Here is a 25,992-nt window from a genome sequence, read left to right on the forward strand (position 1 = left end):
AAACCCTTCCATTTTCTTATATTTACTTATGTTTCATTACTTTCTTTTTCAGGAAAGTTATGTTAAAACCTGGAATGTTGTGTCTTAATGGACTGTCTGAAGATTGTAAAATACTTTTACACAGAGTACTCATTTTTTCTGTCAGTTTAAAAGTAGTGTTAGCTAACTGAAAACATATTTTCTGTGAATAAATTGTGTTTATTTTTCATTGATGGGACTTCTATAGTGTTTGAAAGTTCTTTTTACTGTGTTTTTCTGTCAACAAAAAAGTAACTTTTGTGGACTGGTAGTTTAGCAACACTGCCTGCTTGTCTTCCTTGGGAAAGAGTTACCATTTTCATCTTGACCATGGAACAGACTATCTATCCCATGGTCAGTCCTCCTTTCAGCCACAAAATTAAGAAGTTAAGCAAACAGCTTTTACTATCACAACAGGCTAGACATTTGCCTCAACCACAGGTGGATGACTCTGCTGGGCCATTTAAGTTACCTCAGACCACTCATCTTTTACCTTGGATCTCTCTGGTGTAGCACCTACAGCCACTGTGGACTGGGGGTAGTCATATCCTATGTGGCTGATGGAGTCGATTCAGCGGACAAGGGAAAGCCAGCATTTGTTGCTCCTGGGAGAGGGAACGAGGAAGGTTTCTCTGTTGTGTCAGAATGCTGTGATAATCCCTGAAGAAAAAGCTGCTTCCATTAGTAACATGGTCAGCCCCATTCTTCCTATCAAAAAGAAAAAAAAAAGCATGCATCTACTCCTCAAATTTCTTTAGATAAGAGTAGTTTACTGGGTCAGTCTCAAGGCTTAATTCAGGTCATTGATCCTTCTTGTAAAGTTTTTCCTGGTAAAAGATGGAGGGCTTCCTCTTTTACTGAAGAGATGCAAGATTCTGAAACTTAACAGGAAGATGCAGGGATGAATTCAGGGTTTTTCCCTCAGATTTATGATTCAGACTTAGAGGAGAACTCACATTCTGATTCTCCCTGTTGGGGCATCTCTTTCTCTAAGACTATTGATAGAATGTGCCAGTGTTTACAGTGGGAGAACACTGATGTTACTCTCTCAGAAAATGCTGAGTTGTTACAGAAGAATTCTCCAGCACCTACACCTGTTCCTCCTGTTCTGTCAACTTGGTAACCTACCCCATATAGTGAAGGCTACTGCAGCAGTGATAATTTAACATGTAGTGCTATGATAAGTTCAACTAGATGCTTGAATAATTTCTGCTGCATTAGCCACTCCCTCCCTCCCTCCATCCCCTTGTGTTTTGCTGTGTTTTTTGTTTCAGGGTGTGGACATTTATTTTTTGTTGTTCCTAGCATAGTTGTTTCAGGGCAAAGCCTCCCTTTCTCTGTTGGCAGGAAAGCTCTGAAGGGCTTAATTCCCAATCCTATATTTTAATCATCTTAGCTCAAGTTTCCTGAAAGTTTGGGCACATGGAAGGTGCCCTGAAGCTTTGGAAGCTGTCCAGCCATTATACCCTAGGCAAGATACAACCCATATAACTAAGACTACTTCAGCAGTGATAGTTTAACATGTACTGTTATGATAAGTTCAACTTTCACAATTGAGACATGGATGTTAAGAAATTCACATTGAAAATTTGATTTTGCAGAATAATCACAGCTCTCCATGCACTGCAAAAAGGTTGCACATATTTTAGAGCCTTTGTTGAAAATTAAATATTCTGTGTCATACAAGGAAGCTGTACAAACCATAACAAAAAAATTCCAAAGCAGTCATTTAAGAGAAATGCAACATAACACTGGAGAAACAACCTATGAACAATTAGTTACATGTTCCAAATATTCCTTTATAGTCAGTGGGCTGTTTCCATCTTTATGAGCTGCTGCCCTTCAACTTAAGGTCATATTAATAAACCCAAATACTTTAACATACAGAGAACATGTTAAAAACGTTGTAGAGTTCACCCTAACATTTTAAATACAACTTTAATAAAGTGATGTATTTACCATTGGTGCTTTCCATTTGCATTTTTTAACTTATATTAAGTGAGATGATAACATCTTTGAATTTAATAACAATACAGTAAATGTATTTATTGTTGCTTTTCCTTCAGTGCAGTTTTGAACTGTAATTTTATGGTTTACCATTTTGTCTTACCAGCAGCTGAAGTGATAACAACATAGCTTTAACTGCAAAGGAGATATGAGTCTTTGCTATTTAATGTATTTGTACAGAATATGCAAACAATAGGTTTAACAAAGCACAACATTTCACTCGGATTTGATATATATTTTGTAAAAGCTATGAAACAAAATTGTCTATGTGATACACTGTCTTTGTGCTTGCTAAGACATATTTAAGATATAACAGCAGACAACCCTCTACTACTACCACTTAGGAGCACAATATGTGAGAGCTGCAATTACATTAACAACCTAGAATCCTTGCTGTCTCAGTCACAAGCCAGTACATATGACACTAGGAATGTTGTCCGCATAAACACTGCAAACACTACACCTCTAATACCACCCACATCTGTACAACACACTGCTACATATGCGGGGGTTTGCAACAAAAACATACCTAAATAAAAGAGACCTCCAAAGCAAAAACACACTTGCACATCACAACCCACAGCACCAAGCATCACACATAGCACACAGATCTGTGTCTCACAGCCTCTAAGTCCCAGCCACAAACCCAAAATATTAGTCATAGGAGGCTCTGTCATGAGACACACAGATGTGCCCCCACCAGGCTAGACAAGAAGAAAGTCACAATAAGTTGCTTGCCAGGTGCTAGAATCCACCACATCACACATGCACTCAGGTCTCTTAACAACAGGTACTGTTATGACTCTGTCATAGTCCATGTCGGTGTGAATGACTTGAGACATACCTCTCTGGACTATATGAACAGAGACATGATTGAGCTCGCTGAATGTGTATCCCAGGCATGTATGTCCCTAGCCTTAAGCAGCATCCTATCATCACCCAGAATGATGCCTCTATACAGACAGAAAATGAGTGACTTTAACAAATGGCTTAGTTTCTGATGTCATTCCAAGGGAGTCCAGTACCTGACAGCCTGGGAGGACATGACTGGCAGACCATGATGCTTTGCCAGAGATGGCCTTTATCTGTCTGCCCTGGGCTTCAGGCAAAGGCTCTTGCATCCCCCATAGTGCCTTTTTTAGGTAAAGTCATGAGCACAAAATTATCAACATGAAAAATTCTTCTAAATGAAATTTTAAGGTTATGCTGCTAAACGCTAGGAGTCTTGGCATGAAACTGCACTGATTGCAAGCATTCCTTGCCCTGGAGGATGCTGATATTTGTGCAGTCACTGAAACCTGGTTCAAAGCTGTGGAGAGCACCCCAGCCTTACCAAGTTACTCATCCTACCATACTTTCAGACCCCAAATGGAGGGCTACAAAGCCAAAGGATGTGGAGTTCCAATATTTAGCAAAGACATACACACTCCAAATGCAGTTAACTGTTGTCCAAGCACCTATTCAAATCATAGCTAGCTATAGACCCACAACCATGACTCAGGACATCCACTCCACCTGTCTGGACTTACTTGAAACCATCAAGATTCAACCTCTGCCCTGATCTTGGGTGACTTTAACTACCCAAACCATAGAGTGGAAGACGTATTCTAGCCCAAACATGAATGCCCAGAGATTCCTCGACTTTGTCAATGCCAATGCATTGGACCAGCTAGTTGACACCCCCTATGAGAGGTTAAAATATCCTGGACATGGTCCTAACCAATGTTAGTAGCTACTGTAACACCCCTACAGTGTCATCCTCCTTGGTAAGATCTGACCATAAAGCAATCACTTTTGAAGTCACCATCTCCCCTGACCCCCCCCCCCCTGTCAGGGTCAAACAAAAAAACTTTTCCAAAGCTGACTACAATCTCCTCAGAGCAGGTGTAAGCAGCTTCACAGCCACCATCACTTCAGTTGGGACTAGCAATAATGTCCAAGCCTACACCAAAAAGCTATATGAGCACATACATAGCCGTATGGACTCAGCAATACCTGACAGGATCAAATCATCTTCCTCAAGAAAGAGTAAGCTATCTGATAGACAGCAGCAATAAACAAACTCTATAATAAAAGGAAACAATTGCTGTCCAGGACCAAGAAGGAGCAGGTGCCAAATTGGAAGTAATCCCTCATTTGTCTGAACAAGCAAATAAGGTCATTGGTGAAATCCTCTAAGGCTAACTTTGAGTCCAAATTGGCCACATCCACTAAGGACAATCACAAAGCCTTCTTTATATATGTCTGTAATCTCAAAGGTAACACCCAGATCTGCTCTGAACTGGTGGTCAATAACACCACATATACAAATGCCATAGATATAGCCAACCTCCTGGCAGACAGGTTCGGTGAAAACTTCAACCCCCTGTCCCCCCATCAGTAAACCAGGACATCCCCAGCACCTGTCCCCCTCCCCTCATTACCAGAGAGCAGGTCTCTAATGCCCTCTCAAAGGCAAAAAATACAGTCTACATGGGACATGATAACATCCCTGGCTGTATCCTACATGAACTCAGGCATGAGCTCTCAGCTCCATTAGGCATCCTATTCAACCAAAGCCTGAGTACCGTCTTTGTCCCAGCTGAATGGAGGACAGCTACTGTCATCCCTCTACACAAAGGTGGAGCATCCACTGACCCAGGCAATTATAGGCCCATCAGCCTAACTAGCCTGATTTGCAAGGCCATGGAATGCATTACCATTGATCTTATAAAAAGGACATTATCAACCTCTAAAAGCTTGACCCCACACAGTTTGGCTTTGTCAAAGGGTGATCATGCCTGTTAAACTTGGTCGACTTTTTTGAAACAGTCACCAAAGTCATGGACGAGGGGAAAATGGTGCACATTGCCTACCTTGACCTAGCCAAAGCCTTTCACACTATTCCCCAATAGGGCATAATAGATAAACTCTCCCAGCTAGGTATCAACACGTATGCTACCAGATGGGTAGCTAACTGGCTCATTGATAGAACCCACTCAGTCAAAATATGGCAAGCCACCTATAGTAATAAACCCACAACGAGCTGTGTACACCAAGGATCGGTCATGGTACCTCTACTGTTTGGGATATACTTTTCTGAGGTGCAAGCCAAAACCAGTGGTCTGTGGCTGACCAAGTTTGCAGATGACTGCAAGCTGTGAACTGTCTTAAATTCCCATAGTGATGTGAACATCCTCCAAGACAGCCTTACCCAAATTAATGACTGGTGCCAGAAGCATGGCCTCAAATTGAATGCGAAGAAATGCATCATTATCCCCTTTGGGAAAATGGCATCACCACCAATTAAAATATTAATAACAATGTATTAAGCATGCAATCAGTTGTGAGGGACTTGGGTACCTAGTTTGATCGCAGCCTGACTTTTTACCACTATTTTGACTCTATTGTACGGAAGACTTTCTACTTGGCCCACCTCATAAATAAGGGTATTTCATCCAGGAACAAGGGAGTCATAGCTTCCCTGAATTTCTCCCTTATCAGACCCATTATCGAGTACAATGCCCCCTTCGGCATGTACCTTGCCAAGCATATGCAGCAGCTGGAGAGACAACAGAGGTTACTGACTAGGAAAAGCCAAGGTCTCAAGCACCTATCCTATACAGAAAGGTGAAAAACACTGTCCCTTTACTCAAGCTCATACAGACTGCTCAGAGGTGACCTGTGTCTGGCATATAAGGCCATCTCAGACCCAGTCTTGATGGAGTTGCTGCATATCCATAAGTCAAACTCCCTTCACGGAACCTGCATGTAAAGCCTTAACCTGGTCTTTGACATTAATAGAACTTGTTGGCAGGATAGATTTGTGTCCCAAAGACTCCAGCATCTGTGGAATAGATGCTGTCTATGTCAAGCAGAGTACCTCTCTAGCCTTCTTTAAGAGGAACCTGGACGACTGGATGGGAAACAGAAAATATACCCCTGGGATCCCACCTATGTCCCTGCTGGACAGGGGATACAGGTGCTGACTTTGACGGAACATGGTCAAAATTCTTGGCTAGGCTTATAGCCTAGTATCATCCTATGAACCTATGAACCTATGAACATTTCTGTGACAGAACATGCAGAGTGTGTGTGTGTGTGTGTGTGTGTGTGTGTGTGTGTGTGTGTGTGTGTGTGTGTTTGAGTCTGTGTCTGCATGTGCACACCTAATTTCTGCATTCATTTTATGAGCATTCTGCATTCTAGACTATAACTGTATTGGCCAGTATATGTGTTCAGAGAAATGGTATTAGACATATATATATATATATATATATATATATATTGTTTATTGCCCAATGATTGCTCACCATGAACTATTTAATGTTTTACCACTTTTGCACTGAAAGACATGATGGAATCATCTGTTTCAAATTTGTGTGCCCATTATATACTGTCACTTTTTCACTTTTAAGTAACTTGTAACACGTTCCCTGACTTACTTTAGATACTTTATTTCTTTTTCTTTTTCTTTTCTTTGTAAAAACTAAATAACCTTTTTTTTCTTTGTATAAACTAAATAACCTTTAAGAACTGTAATAATTTGAATGACATTTCTAATACCTCACTTTTCTTCGCAGTGCTGTGATGTGGAACATAGCAAGTAAGGAAGCTATCTGTGGTAGTTCTGCTTCAGCTGCCAGTGCAGGAAATACTCTAACGGTGACATTCTCAAATCACAGTGATGATTGCTTCATCACTGCAGGGAAGTAAGTGCCTTTCTAAATATATTTTGAAAAAATTGCTTAAAAGCATTCAGCTCTGTTATTCCAATCAACATTGCTGTAACGGTTAAGGATCTCTATACTGGCTTATGTTTTCTGATCTACAAAAACTCATCTTTATTGCTTTGAAATTGCAGTTAATCTCATTTTTCTGCTCATCAGATGGATTATGTACATTTTACGGCTTTTTCTTTTCTGAATAAATACCTTACTGATTTTGGTAAATAAAATGCAATAGTATTGCTTTCTCATTTATAGCATAATGTGGGCTAAAACTTTATTAGATTAGGCTTTAACCGCCAAACATTGCCATAAATACTACTGCATAACCCATAAATAAATCTATTAAAATATTAGTATAGATTGTTTTTAACAGACAAAAAGTTTAAGATTGCAGTTTTAAAGTAGCACTGTAATTATTTGGTGATAAAGCATGGTTGTTACACTTTATGGAGCAGATAGATAAATTTTACTTGTTTTAACCACATTCCCAACAGACTTCTGTGATGTTTGGTATTATTTAAAATGGTATGTAGTGAAGTGGGACGCCATGGAACTCCTTGTCTCAGCAGTCAGGGAACAATATCTTACTTTAAAAATCTTGAAGTATAAGAAAAGATATGTTGGACATTTTGGAGAAGATAGTGCTATAGTAAGAAAACATAATAAGTAAGTATGAGGATGGATTACAAAATAATGCATCCCTATCAAACAATTTAGGTGAAGAAATGTCCCTACTGTTCTTACTAATTACATTTTGTATTAGAATTGAGAGAGATGTGAAGGATCCCAGTGCAAGGAGGATTAAGGGAAATGACAGAAGTAATTAACATGAACATGACTGATTCAGATACACTTACCATGACTGTTTCACATTTTATTACTAAACTTCATCCAGGGGGACCATAATGAGTTGAAAAAAAAATAACTGATAAGGAAGAAGACAATCTGTCAAGTTGCAGAGCCAGGTTATGGAGCAAGGTGGTAAGGAGCTGAGTTAGGCAGACAGTGGGGATATTAGGTATACCTGTGCAAACACAGCATAAAACACATCACAATGATGAAAAGCAGGTTGCACCATACGTGCCAGTTTTCTACTGCTTGGCATTTCAGAATTAGAAGGAGTTCAGAGTATATGTGGATGTGGCCAGAGAGACCTGAACATGTAAGAAGCCTTTAACTACAAGAAGGTGCATGCTGCAGTTCATTTGTAGTGGTGAGTAAACAGCTGGCAGACATTCTTTTTTTGATAGCTGTTTCAAAATTTATTGGTGTGCCTCCATTGTTGATGACAGCTTTAATTAATGAAAAAGTATTTTTTAGTTTTTGATAGAAATAAAAGCAGCATTATGTATAATGTAGACTGAGTTCAGTGACTTTTCTAATTTTGTTCTGTTGTTTTATTACACAGTTGGGATTTCATTAAGACAAAAAGTAAAATTGCAGTTTAGGTCAGTAAACATTATAAAAAACTTAGTAAAACATTATTTGCGTAACTTTTTGAAAAGGTGATTGCTGTTGAAAAATAAGAGACAGGTAAGTTTAGGACTGGAGGTTGGTTAATTTAAATTATAAAATAAAGGGTCATTAGCATTCAAAAATATGCACACTGATTGGACAGCCCAGTCAGCATGCCATCGTAAATCGAGCACATCCCAATAGAAGCAAATCTCTCTGCTAAAGTATTATAGCGAGGACAAACTTTCCATTATGATATCTTTGACAACACCATCCAAAATATATAATCTGATGTTGTCATTTTCATTCATTCCTCAACTGTTGCATTCAGATCCGATCCTTGGATCCAACTTGACCGCTTCTTCCAGAGAGTGAAACACTTGAACTCTCGAGCTCTTCCCTTTACCCATAATGCCCTAGTCTCCTTACATATCTCAGATCTTGTTTGCCACCACAGCATTTGGATGTAGACTGCAAACTCTTGAGTGGGCCTTTGAATTTTTGTGAGTTTAGCTATTCCTTCTATAACTGTTATAGCTACTATACTTATTAGAATTATTATACCTTTATCTTTTTCCTCCCTTCAGCCCTTTTATATAAAAATTTGTAAACATATCCTGTTTACTCTTTAGAGTATTCTTTGTTACCATAGCTGGTATTCTGTCCCTTTTTAGTTCCTTTTAGTACTCTTCCTTTATCATTGTTACTAATTTTTAGTTCTTCCCACTATCTTCAAAAAAAAAAATTTTTCTTATTCCTTCTTTCTTCTAGTATTTAAATAAATATGCTTGATAAGCTTTCAGGATTTAAAAAATGTGTGGCATGCAACCAAAAAATATCTTATTCAAATGCACATTCCAAGTGTGTTCACTGTTTGGGACCAACTCATTTGGATCCGGACTGCGACATTTATAAGGGATTTAACTCCCGAGCTTTAATTAATCATAAAAATAAACTATAACTTAGGGGCAAAACCTCCATCTATGGCTTCTGGGACTGGAATTCCTAAAAGGTTAGAGAAAAAATGAGATTCTCTTTCTAAAGAATCTTGTAAGATATCTCCTGAATGGACATTGGCTTCTACTTCAGCTCCATCCTTAGAGCCGCCCTTGAAATAACCTAAAAAATTGATCCAAGTACTTCTGATCTGAGGTGTAGAGCCAATAAATTATCCCCGATCTAGTCTCCTTAATTAATATCAGAGATGATTACCTCTTGGCCTCCATCACCTTTTTTGAAGCAGTCTCCCCGTCACCAGTCAAGACCCTTGTCCATGGCCTCATCCACTCAGTCTTCCAGGAGCCTGTCCAAAGCAGATGTGGACAGGATGATGAGGAAGTTTCTTAGGATGCAGATACAAATGGGAGTTCTTCCAGCTCACATCTCCGATATTAGCTCCTTCTCAAATCTGATCTTTGGTTTCAGAGTCATCAGATCTGAATGCCCTCGAGTCATATGCCTCGGATCTGATGGTGTCTCTGAGCTCTCTGGCCCCAAGTATTTCGAAGCTGAATGACTCTCAGAGCTGTAGCATTGGCAGTGGCTCCAGAATGTTAGATTCAACTCTGAAGTTGTTAGACATGTCTGTACACCTTGGAGCTTCAGAGCTAGACAGTTCAGTTCTGACCCCCTCCTCGAGTAGTTTGTCTGTGGGTGGCAGGAGCTGAGAGTCCATAAAGCTGCCTTGTCAGATCCATTGGTTTTTGTTTTTCCCAGGTGTTCTGCCTTCGAGGTAGAGGATAGAGCATTCTCTATTCCTAAAATTCAGACTTCTCTACCCTCCTCAGCTCCAACTCCCCACTCCTATTCAATTTTGTGTCCAGAGCCTCAGTCATCCATTCCGCCAGGATAGCCAGCCTAAACCAGTCTTCAGGCTGCCCAGCAGGGTAATGTTATCTCTTCTGATACCTCTCTGGAACACCCCACTGAGGAGGACTCCTGAAAGAGGAAGTGCAAAAGAAGGCACTTAGGCTTTCTACAAGAGTGTGTCACTGAGGTCACTGACTTTGATGAAGGGGAAGGGACCCCCATATCACCACCCACTGATGGAGATATTTTAGAACTCCTAAAATAAAGGTGTAGCTGGTCCCTTCATAACCCTTCCCAAGAGGAATCAGCATTTCTGGTGGCCTTCAGAGCTGGTCCATCTACTGCCTGGGTGACTCTACCCACTGATGAGCTCATAGATTTAGTCTCCCAATGGGTGTGGAAGGAGCCAGCCAAAGCTGATCTAATCCCTAAGAGACCAGACAGGATCCTGGCAACACCTATGGATAGACCACACTGGAGTAAAGGAGTACCCATTGATGCCATGATCATAGCGGCAGCCACTAAAAAGGAATTGGCAGAACAATGTTCCTCTGTCCACCCCCAACAGGGAGTCTTGGGTGCTAGACAGGTTTTGGAAGCGCATCTATGCTTCATCAACCTTCATCCTTAAGTTGCTGAATTATTTGGCACACTTTATGAGACTCCAGAGGGATTTGATCAAAGAACTTTCCAAATACTTCTCTGGAACCATATCCTCTGAGGTAGAGAATACTATTTCCTTGCAGCTGTCTACCCTTCAGTCTCTTTCAAACCCATTTATGAGGCTTATCTTCCACATGGCTGAAGTTACCAATTGGATTGTGGGTTCAGGCATTTTCATCAGAGGACTGGATGCACTTATGTGACTTTGCAGAATTCTTCAGATCTTCTTTCATCAATACTCCCTTTGACTGAACCTCATTATTTGGCCTCAAAGTTAAAGACATGCTGTCTAGGTGTGAGCAGGAAGGAAGAACACTCTGTTGTAGGTATACATTTTTCAACTCCTAAATGGACCTATTCTAGGAATCAATATGGCGAATGGAAAACATGTTTCAAAAAATCCCAGGGCCTCTTCCAAGATCCATGTGAAGGCAGTTCCACAAGGAGTAGAGGGGGAAACTCAAATGGGAGACACCATCACCATGGTAGAGGTGATCCGCATAAACAGGGATTCAGGATACTTTCTCTAACAGATCCTATCAGTGCTCCTGAAAGGAGTCCTGACTGTCCATCTCTGGTGTCATTTATCCCTGCACCAGATACCCTGGACAGGAATTACAAAATATACATGGGAGTGGAGGATAATATCCAGAGGTTATACAATACCATTTTCCCTTTTGCCCCTGCTAGTATCAAACAAAATCCCAGATGTTCCACCCACTAAGAGGAAAGCAGCAGCACTAGAAATAAACAAGCCTCTAGAAAAAAAGAGTCATCCAAGTGGTCCCCTATGTGAGATAGAATCCAGAACTTATTCAAGATTCTTTTTAATGCCAAAAAGACAGGGTACTGGAGAACAATCTTGGATCTCAGCAAACTAAATTGATTTGGTCAGCATACAAAGTTCTGGATGGGCATGGTTCTGTCCATTCTGCCGTTTCTGCACAAGGACAACTGCATATGCTTGCTAGATCTTCAGGATGCATTCTACCACATAAAAATGAACAGATAATACAGAAAATATCTATGCTTCTGGGTTGGAGCCAGTCATTACCAATTCAGAGCACTGCCCTTTGGTTTCATCACAGCCTCTATGGTATTTACCAAGTGTATGGCAGTAGTTGCAGCTCAATTGAGACTGCAGGGATTCCAAGTGGTTCCATATCTGGATGACTGGCTCCTGACCCCCCCAACCTGGCATCGTGTAATTCAAGCACAGGACTAATACTCCATCTGTGCTCTCATCTGGGGATTTCTGTCATTTACAACAAATCTCAACTCAATCCAACTTAGACTGTGGAATTTATTGGTGCTCTGCTCAATGCAGTCACTCACATAGCTTCTCTTCTTCTGTCTTGAATACACACAGTTCAGTTCCAGGTCAAAAAGATAATTCAGAGATCTTCTCTCTCAGCCCAACTGATATTCCAAGCCTTGAAATCCATGGCAACGGCAATCACTTTTGTATCGCTGGCAAAGTACCATATGAGAATCCTTCAATGGGCACTTGTAACTCAGTGGTCTGTTCTCAAGCAGCCATTATCCAGTCAAGTCAAAATAACACAAACTTGCAAAAATTGCCTTTCATCGTGGGTCCTTTCCAATCAAATACAAGAAGGCCACCCTCTTTTTTCTTCCTCAACCCAAGGCCACAGTGACCATGGATGCTTCTCAGATTGTGTGGGGGCCATTTCTTCGGAAGGACAGTCCAAGGCACATGGTCTCCCAAAGAGGCCTACACACATATCAATGTTCTGGAGATGAGAGCTGTCCTCCTAGCATTGGAGGCCTTCCAAGACACTCTCCTAACCAGTGCTATCACAATTCAGAAGGACAATATGCCAGTGTTCTGGAATATCAACAGACAAGGGGAACCAGATCTTAACCTCTCTGTCGAGAATCCATGAGAGTATGACAATGGGTGATTTCTTCCAATCACTTTTTCATAGCAATGCACATCCCTGGAAGTCTAATCTAATTGCATACAAGTTAAGCAGGTCTGTTCTAATACCTCACGAGTGGTCTCTTAACATGAAGGTGGCAGAGAGGATTTTCTGTCAGTGGCACCAACCATGCTGTGACCTTTTTGTATTTTCCCACAACAGCAAGTACAGCAGGTTCTTTGCTCTGATTCCCTCAGAGGTGTGGTCCCCGAGGGACACTGTAGTTCATGCTCGGCCCTCCAGCCTCCTTTATGCTTACCCTCCCTTTACCCCTCATTCCTATTTTTTTTCAGAAAGCATCTCAGTTGAAGAGCACAATTATCCTCATTGCCCCTTACTGGCCTCATTAGATCTGGTTTCCCTTCCTTTGGCTTCATCTTCTACAACTACCCTGTATTCTGGATCCAACTCCAGACCTACTGTCTCACCTGACAGACATGATTCATCTGGACATTTCAGGTCTCAGGTTGGCAAGATGGCTTCTCCATTTCCACTGATTGCTAGACAGCCCAGGCTGTCATATTCTATTACCATCCCACAAAGCTTCCACTAGAAAAGTTTCCAAAAGTAAATGGAAAAGATTTGTTTTTTGGGTGCATAAAAAGAATTTAGATCCATTTTCTGCACCCATTTCTAAGGTTCTTGACTTTTTAGCTAGGATTTTCAATGAAGGAGCTCCTCAATTATTAGAGTACAATTAGCATCCATTTCTAGCTTTCATTTAGGAGTAAATAACAATACCTTAGCTTCATCCAAGCTTTGCTAAGCCCTTTTAAGAGGAACATATTTATTTAGACCTCCTCTAAAGGTTCCTACTCTTCCTTGGGATTTAAATGTTGTTGTTCAAGCCTTAACCCAATCCCAATTTGAACCATCAGCTAAGTCTGAACTAAAATGTTTGACCTGGAAGATTATTTTCTTAGTTGCTATTACTTCTGTCAGAAAAGTGTCTGAACTTCAGGCTCTTTCTTCTAAACCTCCTTATTTATTTTTTTTCACAAGGATCAAGTATCTCTATGGACTAATCCTTCCTTTCCACCTAAGGTGGTATTGGAATCTAATATTAATAAGGTTGTCATATTTCCAGTCTTCTTTCCAAATTTCTCAGTTAAAGGAGAATATATGTCAACACCTGTTGGATTTTCACAGACAGTTACGTTTCTACCTTCACAGAACCAAAGATTTGAGGAAATCTAAATAATTATTTGTTTTGTTTTCTGAATCAAAATTAGACAGACCAGTTTCTAAATGGACTTTGGCCAAATGGTTGACTTATTGTATTATCTTTGTTTATGAAAACATGGGTTTGTCTTTACCAACACCACCAAAAGGCCATTCCGCTAAGTCAATGGCGACTTCATCAGCCTTTTTGTCTAAAATTTCCTTGGATGATATTTGTGCAGCTGCAACTTGGGTTAATCCTCATACTTTTATTGTTCATTACAAATTGGACCTGGTGTCTAGGGGAAGAGCAGTCTTTGTCTTAGCTGTGCTCGGGAATATTCTTCCTTAGAGTACTCCCAGGATTTAGGTAGCTGGGAGCTCTGTCCCAACAGTTGAGGAATGAATGAAACTGACAACATCAGATAAAAAAGTCATGTACTCACTATAATGTTCCATCTGTTTTGTTCATTCTCATTCTTCCTCAACTTCCCACCGACTCACCCCCTCCTTATTTTACTCTTGGAAAAATTGAAGGATATTACAGGAACTTCTGTTCTTTGTTTGAGATCCTGATTCCATTCTTTCTTTATTTTCCACTATTCTATTGATCTATGGGCAGCAAACTAGATCTGAGGTATGTAAGGTGACTAGGGCATTATGGGTAAAGGGAGGAGCTTGAGAGTTCAAGTGTTCCATGCTCTGGAAGAAGCAGCCGAGTCAGATCCCAGGATCAGATCTGAGGCCAACAGTTGAGGAAGAATGAAAATGGGCAACACAGATGGAGCATTATGGTGAGTACATAACTATTTTTTTTTTACGAGGGACAGAGTAATATATGAGCAAGAAATCAGGAGGATTCTGCAAAACTATGGATAGTTGAATGGTATGCTTACTGACAATATGACTGACCACACTGCTGGTAACTATACCTTTCAACTGTGCAGAGATTTGCAGAAAGCACATGGTCTTCATCATATTTTTGCTCTGTCCCTTGTACAATTTTTTATTTTCTGTTAAATCACTGAGGATTTTTGTCAGTCAGTAATGCCAGATAATACAATTTGATTCTTGACCAACTCCACAAAGCAGAGAACAAAAACTAGACTCTGACAACCTGTATCTATTAAAATAAATTGGTGCAGCTGCTCTGTCTTCATTTCTGCAACATGGAGAAAACAAATCTGACTCTGAGGAGCTGTAACTATTAAAACAAATAGCTACAGTTGTCCTGTTCTTATCTCTGCAAAGCTGCCTAGCAGCATGGCCAGTGGCTTCCAAGTGCTCTATCTATCACACACAGCAGTCCATTTATTTGTTTAGTCCAAACTTCTGCTTTATACCTGGCTGGAGCAAATACAGCTGGGACAGTTATGGATATTCCCAACCTGCACAGTATGAGAGCAATGCAGATATCTGCACTCAATGTAATAAATTAATGGCACTGCCCGTGGAGAACACTTCCCCTTTAACAACCTGCCTTATGCCTTGACCAATCAAACTTTCTTGCCCAGTATCATTTCCAGATATAGACTTTACTTAGGGATGCTTTCCTGTATTGCTTCCTTTTTTGCATGTCTGACTCTATTCTTGTATTTGTCCTATCTGCATCTATTGTAGGATGATTGTGTCAGACCTCAATGTGCCACAGATGATGTTATGGAAGACTGCATTATGGAAAAGTAATTGAGAAAAGCATAAATAACAAACTTGCCATAAATAATTATATACTTCTATGATAATTAATTATGTTTGGATCATGCAGGCATCTCCCATGTCCCTTGTATATGCCTGCTATTCTATCTAGATCATGATTCCTGAAAGTAATTGCCCCTGCGTTTTGCTAGGACACACCTCTAATAAGCAGGTTTAACTGTGCCTCTCTCACTTCATTGTAGCTGGGCACATCTCCCTCTTTCCCCTTAGTACTGAATTCTCATGTTGTTCTATTCCTTGGAATACATTTTCAACAGAACTGCATTTTTTGATTATATGTGCAAAGCTCTGTACAAACTAAATGTTCCTTTCTGTTCCGTAACAGGAAATATTCAGCCTATAAATATACAGCAAATCAGTGTTGCTACCTTCTGGTTTTAGCATTGTAGTTCAAAAGGAAATATCTCATGACCTAAATGCCTGAACTCAAAATTCACTAGTGCTACACTGGGGGCTAGTTTTATAGGTTATGTAGATCAGCTCAGCCATGCCCACCATGTCATGGTAGTGAGCATGGCCAAAAGACTGTGTTTAATCCCTGAACACAAACAGGGTGTGTGTGTGTGGGGGGGGGGGCACTAAACACCAGGGCTTAACTTTAAAGTGCCATAATGGAACCAGCTTTCAAATAGTGACAGGGACATTGAAGAATACACTAGACACTAGGGATTCATCCTTAAAGTGACATACTGGCACCAACATTTCTACCGGGACCAGTAGGAAAGGAGGGGGGGGGCACTAGACTGCCAGGGAAAAAGTGAAGTACTGTCATGGCACATAAATCATGATGTTAATCAGGGGGTGGGGAGAACCACCAGACACCAGGGATTATTGCTTTAAGTGTCATACCAGAACCAATGTTACTACAGGGATTGGATGTGAGGAGATGCACACTACAGAAGTGTCATACCAGAACCAATGTTACTACAGGGATTGGATGTGAGGAGATGCACACTACAGTACCATACTGGCACCAACATAACTATGGGGATCAATGGTGGGGTATTAAACATGATACATTTGGCAGCACTCACATATATTCCTATACTTCTATCCTGTGAAATTTATAGTGATAGATAAAAAGTTATCTGTATGGCATATGGAGACATACATACTTTAATGTGAGCATTGTTGCAGTTGCAACCCAAAGATACCCAAAATGATAGACATGCAGAAGGCTCTTGGTAAATAAGTCCCATCACATTTTCAGTACACAGTGCAGTATGGACAGGTAGCACATAATATTAAACTGGTGCATCCACTATTGATACTTATATGGTCATTGCTAGCATAGCTGCCACATGCAAGTCACTCTTGGGTGTGAGGGTCCACCCCCCTTCCCAGACAAGTATACCAGAAACTATTCCATCTCTTAAGCCATTTCTGTATTGGTAGTCTTCTCTTGTGGTGGACACGTCCTTGCAATACACTGTGCCTTTTCCTTTGCATGGAGTATCTTATCAGTTGCTCTTTGTTACACCTATTGCAGAGACCAATTATGGCAACTCACAGTATTCACATTCTACACAACTTCCTGTCACAGCTGCTTAGCGACACATTTTCTGTAGAGGTGCATAGAATGTGTATAAAGGACGTAGTAATACATTTGTCTCCAGGATGGTGAGCTTTTCCAGTACATGCCTCCCTTGGGAGACATTGACAAGTCCTGTACATCTGGATGTTACACATATTAGTCGGAGTGCGTATCAAGCAGGTTATAGGAGTCCCTGTGGCCATTATGTTCCTTACCCTCACTCTGCAGCTGGTTAGCAAGTTCCTCAGCACATTCCTATCATATATATATATATATATATATATATATATATATGTGTGTGTGTGTGTGTGTGTGTGTGTATGTATACTGTAACAATGCATGGACTTCCTCCATCCCTTCCTGCTTGTACATGTTGCCTCCATGTTCTGCTAAGTACTTTCTGTTACACTCCTCTTACTCTGAGTTTCCTTGATTTATCCTGTGTATGGTGGTTATTATGTCACTTATGGCATGGCCTTCACTAGGTGCCAATTGGTGTGATCTCCCAGCCACAGATGGATATAGCTATGATGTACCATTGTGCTACGTTCCCACTCACACATACTGATGGCACCTGTTGCTGTTACTGCCTCTCATCAAAAGAGTTGAGTACACTCATAGGGTACCTTTCATGATGAATTTTCTTCCATGACTATTTCTATCACCTTTTCTTCTTTGGCTATTTGTATCTCCAAGTTTACATTGTTACTATGCTATCATGCCAATAAGGACTTATTAGCATGTTGGTTATATTAATGAGGACATTTAGTGTCACTGTCTCTGAACCACAGATGTAACACATCATGTTTTCCATACTGTCTTGTACTAGCCATGCTTGATATGGTACTGTGCTTTGCATATTTGGTAGCATGCCATTGTATTATTAAATTGCACATTGCATGATGTCTAAATATGAATTAATCTGCAAGGATACTGTATACTATTTTTATCCTCAAGTGAATCAGAGTGAGGATATATGGTTTCCACAGTTCTGTGAACTGCAAGGCTCTATCATGGTCAGTCAGGGATAGCAACATATATTTATTTTTCTTGCATATAACCTTTGCTAAACAAATTCTCTGGCAGTGCAGTAGTGCCTTGTGTAAGGTTGATGCCTAGCATGAGCTTTCCAGAATAGAGAGTGATGCTGCAGGCATCATCCATTCTGGTGTGCAGTACTAACATTAGTATAGCAACCTGTTCAGGTGGCATCCTCACTTACTTCAGTAATGAGAGGCAGATATTAGGAAGACAGAGAGGGAAAGAGAGAGAGTGAGGGATGGACATGTACTGTGCACATTTTTTCTTTCTTACTACACTTGTGTACTGAGATGTGCATAATTTGTTTAAAGCAGTGGAAGAAAGAGAGATTGCATGTACTCAATGTGGCAGGATGTTATAGGTTGTGTGAGTGCATCTCCCAACAGTGTGCAGCATATGCAATTTGACTGCAAAACTGCACTGTATGTGTGCACTGATTTGTTCTCTTTTTCCCATCCTTCTGCAGGTCCAGTTGTGGTAAAGGTGGTGAACTGACAGAGGTCACCTCAACTTCTCCCAACCGAAGCCTCTAACACTGGGTCTATATCAGATAATCACACTTTTAAAAGTTCGAATAGCATATGGTCGAGACCATATGTTCCAACTCTTAAAAGTTCGAAAATCAAAAAAAAAACAAAAAAAAAAACAGAAAAAAACCTACCTGAAACCTTAAGCACCCTGCACCCCCCAACCCCCCCCCCCACTCTTTAAATATGCCAACTCCGAGATTGCACCACAGTGCAGATAATGGAAAACTTCCATTACCACACTGTATGGGGATCTCCGTTGAAACATTCAAACTTTTAAAAGTTCGATCATATGGTGTCGACCATATGACGTTCAAACTTTTAAAAGTTTGACAACGTGATAGTAACTTTCTAACACTGCATTACCAGTGGTCATCAAGTCTGCTTATCAGCAGTGTGATGGAGGTCACACTGCTGAAGATGACTTGAGGGATCACTGTTGGCCTTTGAGGGCAAGGGCCCTCAGAAGAATCCTGTCATCTCTTTGAATCACCTGCAGAAATTGGTATCTAACAAGGTACACAAACAATCGGATGCCCACCTCAGCACCGTGGATTGCCTTTTGCCATGGCTTGTTAAAGTATGTGACTGGCAAGCCCTGACTATCAGACCACTGGGGACACAGTCTGCTCATGACATCATCTGCAGAGATGACTGATGGCACAGCGCATTGTGTTCAGAACTAACTTGGCATCTGTCTATGTACTTTGCCCTGTGCCCAATCAGGTCTTCCTCTTCCTTACGTGTCTTTCCCAATACCTTGTTTATTGTCCACCTCTCAACATCATGAGGTCACCACCTTCTGACTCTCTGTATCCATACACTGTCTCAGTGAATGGCGAACCTTTTGGGCTCAGCATGTCAAAAATTTCAAAAATGCCTATCTTGACTCTGCTGGTGTGTACCTCCCCCCTCCCATGAACAAAAGAGAAACAATTATTTACATATTAATTTATTTAAAAAAATACAGTCCAATCATGTGTGCTGCTATGTATTATAAAAGTAAAAGAAAAATCAGTGACTTACAACAGAGAAAACAATATTGGCACTGATAATTGGGTTAAAATAGTGCACCAATAAATTACCCTACTTTTAATAGTAATGTTGAATTGAACTGAAAAAAATATGGAACGCACTGCATTTGATTTGATTAACATCAATGAATCACTTTTTTTGTTGCTGAGTTTTAATAGATAAGTGCAAGGTCACATATTTCTTGTATTTTTGTTCACTCAGTTTCTTTGGTAATTCAGGTGTTGAATGCTGGTGTGTCATCATTACGTTCACCTTTGTACACCATCACTGCACTATCTCCTTACCTTTTGTATGTGTAATGTGTGTACGACAACTGGCTGTGTCTACCTTATATGTTTATTTGTCTTTGCATGCTACCTCCTATTCATCCTTTATTCCTTCAACAATGACTCTTTAACTACTACATCTTCATCTACCCTTCATCTTTACATATTGCTAATGGGTCTCACTCCACAAAAACAAAATTGGCCTTCTTCTCCACTTGTCATACTTTATGGTTACTCCATGTGTTTTTCATTGCTTGCTACTCTCCTATTTTCTGCATCATATCTGCCCCTTTCCACCCCACTTTATGATGACCACAAGTGGTAGCTATGTGGCGCTTCACTGGACAAATGAGCACCCATAAACTCTATGATGATAGCCTGACTTGGTGGTGATGTCAGGCATGTCAGTCATGTATATTTATGCAGTTCTCTTCATTCACTGGACCTACCTAGTAGAGCTGTTCCCTGTTTATGCGTGTATTTAATGCTACTGTATCAGCATTTAATTCTTTGGTGAAAGTCTAGAGTAGGAATTATAAAAATATTGTTAATTATGTTGAATACATTTTTGTGCAATTAGGGATGAGAAGCATGCTAAATATGTTTTGCAGACATGCAGGGACAATTCATAAAGGTTCCAACAAAATTTACACTTCGTGGTAACCTTTTGGAATTCAAAGACAGCCCCACCACAGTGCTTTTGTATAAAAGCATACAGCACTGTGATTGGCTCTACCCATACCCATGTTGCATGCTAATAAGGTAGTTGAGGGAGAGGCATAAGCTAATTAGCCATTTGCTCCCCCCTCTGAACTACCTCTGGTAAGGCATTTTACAGAGCTGGGTGATTCATAGAATGTCTTGGTTGCTTAGATTAGTATGGACACTCCTGGTATGTCATAATAATCAGCCATGTTCATCCATAGTGTTAGATATAAGTGCTGTGGAGTTTAATGGTCAGGTAGTATTAGGGAGTATATGCGTGAGCATATGTGAAGGACTGCACATGTGAGTGTTTCTGTGTGTGTGTGTGTGTGTGTGTGTGTGTGTGTGTGTGTGTGTGTGTGTGTGTGTGTGTGTCTCTGTGTGTGTGTGTGTTAGTGTGTCTGTGTGTATTTGGAAGGGTAGGTTGGGTGTGACTGTCATACTTCCTCACACACCTGGACTAATGAGCAAAGCCCGTAGCAGTGAGTCAGTGGGACCACTAGCCACTGGGGAGAAATGCAAGTATGTGTGTTGGGGTTACAACTTGCCACCAGTGAGAACTACTACTACTATATGGGTAGGGGGGAAAACCCAAGACACCAGGGAGAACTCTCCATTTTGTGCCTTAATGGCATTTATATGTATTATGGATCAAGAGGGAAAATCCTAGATACTATGGGGAACTCTTCATTTTGTGCCTGACTGGCAATTGCTAGTATTGGGGGATCAGGAAGGGAAACACTAGACACAAGAGAGAAATCTTCATTTTGTGCCTTAATGCCAATTACATGTACTGAGGATCAGGATGGGAAACACTAGACACCAGGGAGAATTGTTCATCTTGTGTATTAATGGCACTTACATGTAATTTGTTTCTGGGGCAACACTATTCACCAGGAATAACCTTTTATGCTGTAATGGCACTTACACATAATGGGTGGGTGGAACACTAGACACCAGGAATAGTGTAATATAACATATCTTAAAGGCACTTAATTTGAAAAAAATATTTCAAATGTGTTGCTAGGAACCCGTAGTTACCAGGTATAACATTAACGCTGATGTTATCATTTTCATTCATTCCTCAATGTGTGGGTCTCAGATGCAACTCTCGGATCCAACTCAGCCAGTCTCTATAGATTCTTGGATCTGACTCTCAAGCTCCTCCCTTTACCCATAATGCCTCTAACTTCCCAAATGACCTTAGATCTTGTTTTCTGCTCTAACAATTCAGTCAGGATTGTGTTCTCTAGAGCTCTAGTGTGCCTTATAGGTGTTGTGCATAAAAACAATTTATTTTGTTTCTTTCTATTTCCTTATTTTTAGTATATATTTGTATTTAGCCTTCTTCTTTTTACTCATTAGTACCAATGAATTTCCATTTAGGTAACCTTTTGTACCATTGTTGGTACTAGGCCTTTTACTGTTTAGGTATTCTTCCCTACCATTATTGATAGCCTTTTTTTTCCCTCTATCTTTAACAAAAAAAAAAAACCTTTCTTTCGATAAAATTCTTACTAGAGTTTCTCTTTTCTCTCTTTTTCCTTGGCTTTTTGTGATTAGCTAGTATTTGGTTGTTGGTATGGCTGACAAGCCAACCAGTTTTTAGAAGTGCACTTCCTGTGGGCATAGGATACCCAATTCTGATGCCCACAGGGAGTGTGTATATTGTTTACGACCTTCTCACCTACAAGTTTTGTGTAAGATAATGTGAGCTTTAATTCGAGGGTGATTAGTGATAGGCAGAATAAGTTGGTCCCATAGGGCCTTTTACCAGCTTCTTCCTCCTCTATTGCTTCTGCTTGTGGGCTCAAAACCCTGCTAAAAAGCAAAAACCATTAGATGTGAACCAACACAGGAAGTGTTCACTGGTGCAGTCTCCTGTATATGCTCCAAGTTCAGAGCCCCCCCCTCCAAAAATTGCTGGATCTGACACCTTCGAGTCTGACAACCTCTGTGAATACGACTGCTCGGATCTAGAGCACAAGATTTTCTCCAGAACTTGTCTTCCCCAGGCTTAGGTCTCCATTTTTGCAGGAAACTCCTAAGAAGTCATCTATAACTTCTTCACTCAGGTCCTCCCAAAGTCTTTCTGAGGCAGATGTAGACTGGATGATGAGAACATTTCTTAGAGTGCAAATCCAAATGTGAGGGTTGCCATCTCCATCTCCCAGCAGATCTGTGAGTTTCCAGCCACCTTCTGACTCCATTCTTTGATCTGACCCATAGTTTTGGAGCTGTCAGATCCAAGAGTGCTGAGAATTGAAGTGTTGGATCCGAGGATACTACCGTCTTCTTTGGATCAGACTTTGTCTCTGATGCATTCAGTGCTGATCCCTGCTGAGCAGGATGAGGCTGGCAGCCGAAGCGTCGGTGCTGGATTCAGTGGGTTGACTTCAACTCTGAATTTTATAGAGCCTTCACTTGCCCTTGGAGCCTTGGCTCTGAACAGCTTATGTCCAATTCCCTCCTCAGAGGAGAGATCTGGAAGGGTGGAGAACTGGCTCAGCTGAGAGCTTCAGCTCCAATGAGGTTGGTTTCTACATACCCTGGACACCCAGCCTTTGAGGTAGTGGAAACGGTGTTCTCCCAGCCCAGGTAATTTTCTACTCTCACTTCCTATGATCTTATATCCATTCCCCCAATGGATATGAGCTCTAATTCTCATCACCCTTATCCACAGTGACAGCCAGCCCATAAAAGCTTCCAGACAGTTCCTATTCAGGAACTCCCCATCTCGTCCAATACCTCTCCAGAAAACCCTACTAAAGAGGTACACAAGAAGAGAAAGTGCAAGATGAGGCACTTAGATTCCTCTTAAGAATCCTTAACCAAGATCACTGATTTCAGTGAGGAGGGAGGTCCCCTAGGTCCTCAACTGAGGATATTTTCTTCTGTGACATTTCAGAGATCCTGCAACAAAAAGGTGGTTGGTCCTCCCAAGCCCTTCCTAAGAGGAGTCAGTGTTTCTGGAAGCCTTCATATCTGGTCCATCTATGTCTTTGGTTACCCCCCCCCCCCAGCATTTGACCTCATAGGCCTTGTCTCCTGCTGGGTGTGGAAGGAACCAGATTCCATGGAGCCTATCCCTCACCATCTAGACAAGATTTTAGGATCCCCAAAGATAGGCAGTACTGGAGTAAGATATTCCTGTAGGTGCTATGGTTGTGGCAGCAGCCACCAAAAAGGAACTAGCTGAATAGAGTTCCTCTGTCCATCCTCCTATCAGGGAGTCTAGTGCACTAGACAGGTTTGGAAAGCATGTTTATGCTTTGATGACCTTTGCCTTATGGTCACCCAACTACCTGGTTCATTTCACTAGATTACAGACACACTTGATCAAGAAAGTCTCTAAGTCTACCACAGGATGCATGTCGGCAGAGGATGAGAAAACTTATTTCCCCCAACTGGCCACCCTACAGTCTATATCCAATGTGTTCATGACATTAGTATCTCATGTTGCTGTAGGTTCCTCATGGGCTGCTGGTTTGGGCATAGCCATAAGGAGATATGCCTGGATGGGACTGTATAATTTCATGGAGCCCTTTAAATCCTGTTTCATCAATACTCTTTTCGGTGGATCTTCCTTGTTTTGGCCCACAGTTAAAGACACACTTTCCCACAGTGAGAAGGATGGAAATACCTTATCTATTGTTGGAATCTGTTTCTCTACCCTGCAAAAAACATTCTTTAAGAATCAGTGTGGTGGTAAGAAAATGTGGTTCTGAAAATCTCAAGGACCTTGTCAGGACTTGTGTGGGGAATTTTCTCCTAGTCGTAGAGGGGGAAATAATAAAGACACTGGCTCATGGCAGAGGGGGTCTGCAGAATCAAGGGTCTTCAGATTCTTTCTTGGGCAGGTCTTTTCAGTGCTCCTGGAAGGTGGCCCAACTATTCTTCTCAGGAGGCAGTCAGGGGGCATTTTTTCTTGCAACCAGATGCCTGGACAGCCATCACAAGAGGTTCTTGGGTGCAAAGGATCATATCCAAAGGATACTTCTTTCCCTTTTCAGAACCCTCCCCGATGTCTCCCTGATGTTCCACCCAGTCAGTGGGAGTTAGCAACATTAGAAATCCAAAAGCTGCTAGAAAAGAGTCATCCAAAGGGTCCCATTAGATCAAGCATGATCCAGAACTTACTCAATGTTCTTTTCAGTGCCATAGAAATCAGGGGACCTGAAACCTATTCTGAATCTCAGTGATCTAAATCAATTTGTGAAGCACTGAAGTTTTGGATGGTCACCATTCAGTCCATTCTGCCTCTTCTACAGAATGATGACTGGCTGTGCTCCATAGAGCTTCAATATGTATACTGTTGCATCAAAATAAACAGGAGATCTTGAAGAGATCTGGGCTTTTGGCTGGGAGTCAGTCATCACCAGTTCAGAGCCCTGCCCTTTGGTCTTACCACAACCCCTATGGTGTTCACCAAATGTATGGTAGTAGTGGCAGCTCATCTCAGACTGCACAGATTCTGGGTGTTTCCTTATTTAGATGACTGGCTCCTTTCTGCACCAACCAAGCATCTTCTAGAGGAGGCCAGAGATTACTTACTCCAGTTGTGTCAATTTCTAGGGATCACAGTAAATCTTTCCAAGTCCTAAGTTCAACCAGTCTAAGTCTTGGAGTTTATAGGAGCTCGCCTGGACACAGTCAGGCAGTTTGCATTCTTACCCCAGAGAAGAATTTGTTCTGTAAGACTGCACATCAAACAGATTCTAGATCATCCCTACCCTCCTGCAAGACTGGTTCTTCAAGCCTTAGGTTCCATGGCTGCAATGATCACCCTATTACCCATGGCTTGATTTCACATGAGAATTCTCCAGTGGACCCTGTCAGTACAATGGTTACTGCTTCAACATCCGTTAAAGTATCCTATAAAGATTTTGTGAGCCCGCAAGGATTCGCTACTTTGGTTTATCCAGTCCAGCAAACTTTATCAGGGATGCCCATTTATCTTTCCTCTCTCCCCCAAAGGCCACACTGACCATGGAGACCTCCCAACTGGGGTGGAGGGGTATTTCTTGGGATGGACTGTTTATGTGCTCCCCACAAGAGACCAATTTGCATATCAATGTCTTGGAGATTAGAGTCGTCCTATTAGAGTTGCAGGCCTTTGAGAATTCTCTTCCTCTAGGTACAATTGCAATCCTGACATGTAATACGTCAGTGCTTTGATACATCAACAAACAAGGGGGAACCATATCTTATCCCCTTTGCTGAGAAGCAATGAGAATTTGGCAGTGGGCAATCTCCTCCAACAACTTTCTTGTTGCAATGCACATTCTGGGGAAATCCACGCCTTAGCCAACAAGTTTAGCAGATCCATAGTGATGCTACATGAATGGTCTCTTAGTCCTGTAGTGACAGAAATTATTTTTCATCTCTGGGGTCAGCCTTTTT

General features: G+C 41.1%; 1 protein-coding gene across 1 annotated transcript in view; it reads left to right on the forward strand.

The window, feature by feature from the left end:
* CFAP52 (cilia and flagella associated protein 52) overlaps window positions 1–25,992 on the forward strand; it is a 788,965-nt gene that overhangs the window by 136,383 nt on the left and 626,590 nt on the right. The window contains exon 4 of the mRNA XM_044068790.1: window positions 6,588–6,716. Coding sequence (XP_043924725.1) covers window positions 6,588–6,716 — 129 coding nt within the window. The remainder of the gene's footprint in view (window positions 1–6,587; window positions 6,717–25,992) is intronic.

This window comes from Protopterus annectens, chromosome 4.part0 (genome assembly GCF_019279795.1).
Source record: "Protopterus annectens isolate FY-2018-M chromosome 4.part0, PAN1.0, whole genome shotgun sequence".
NCBI lineage: Eukaryota > Metazoa > Chordata > Ceratodontiformes > Protopteridae > Protopterus > Protopterus annectens.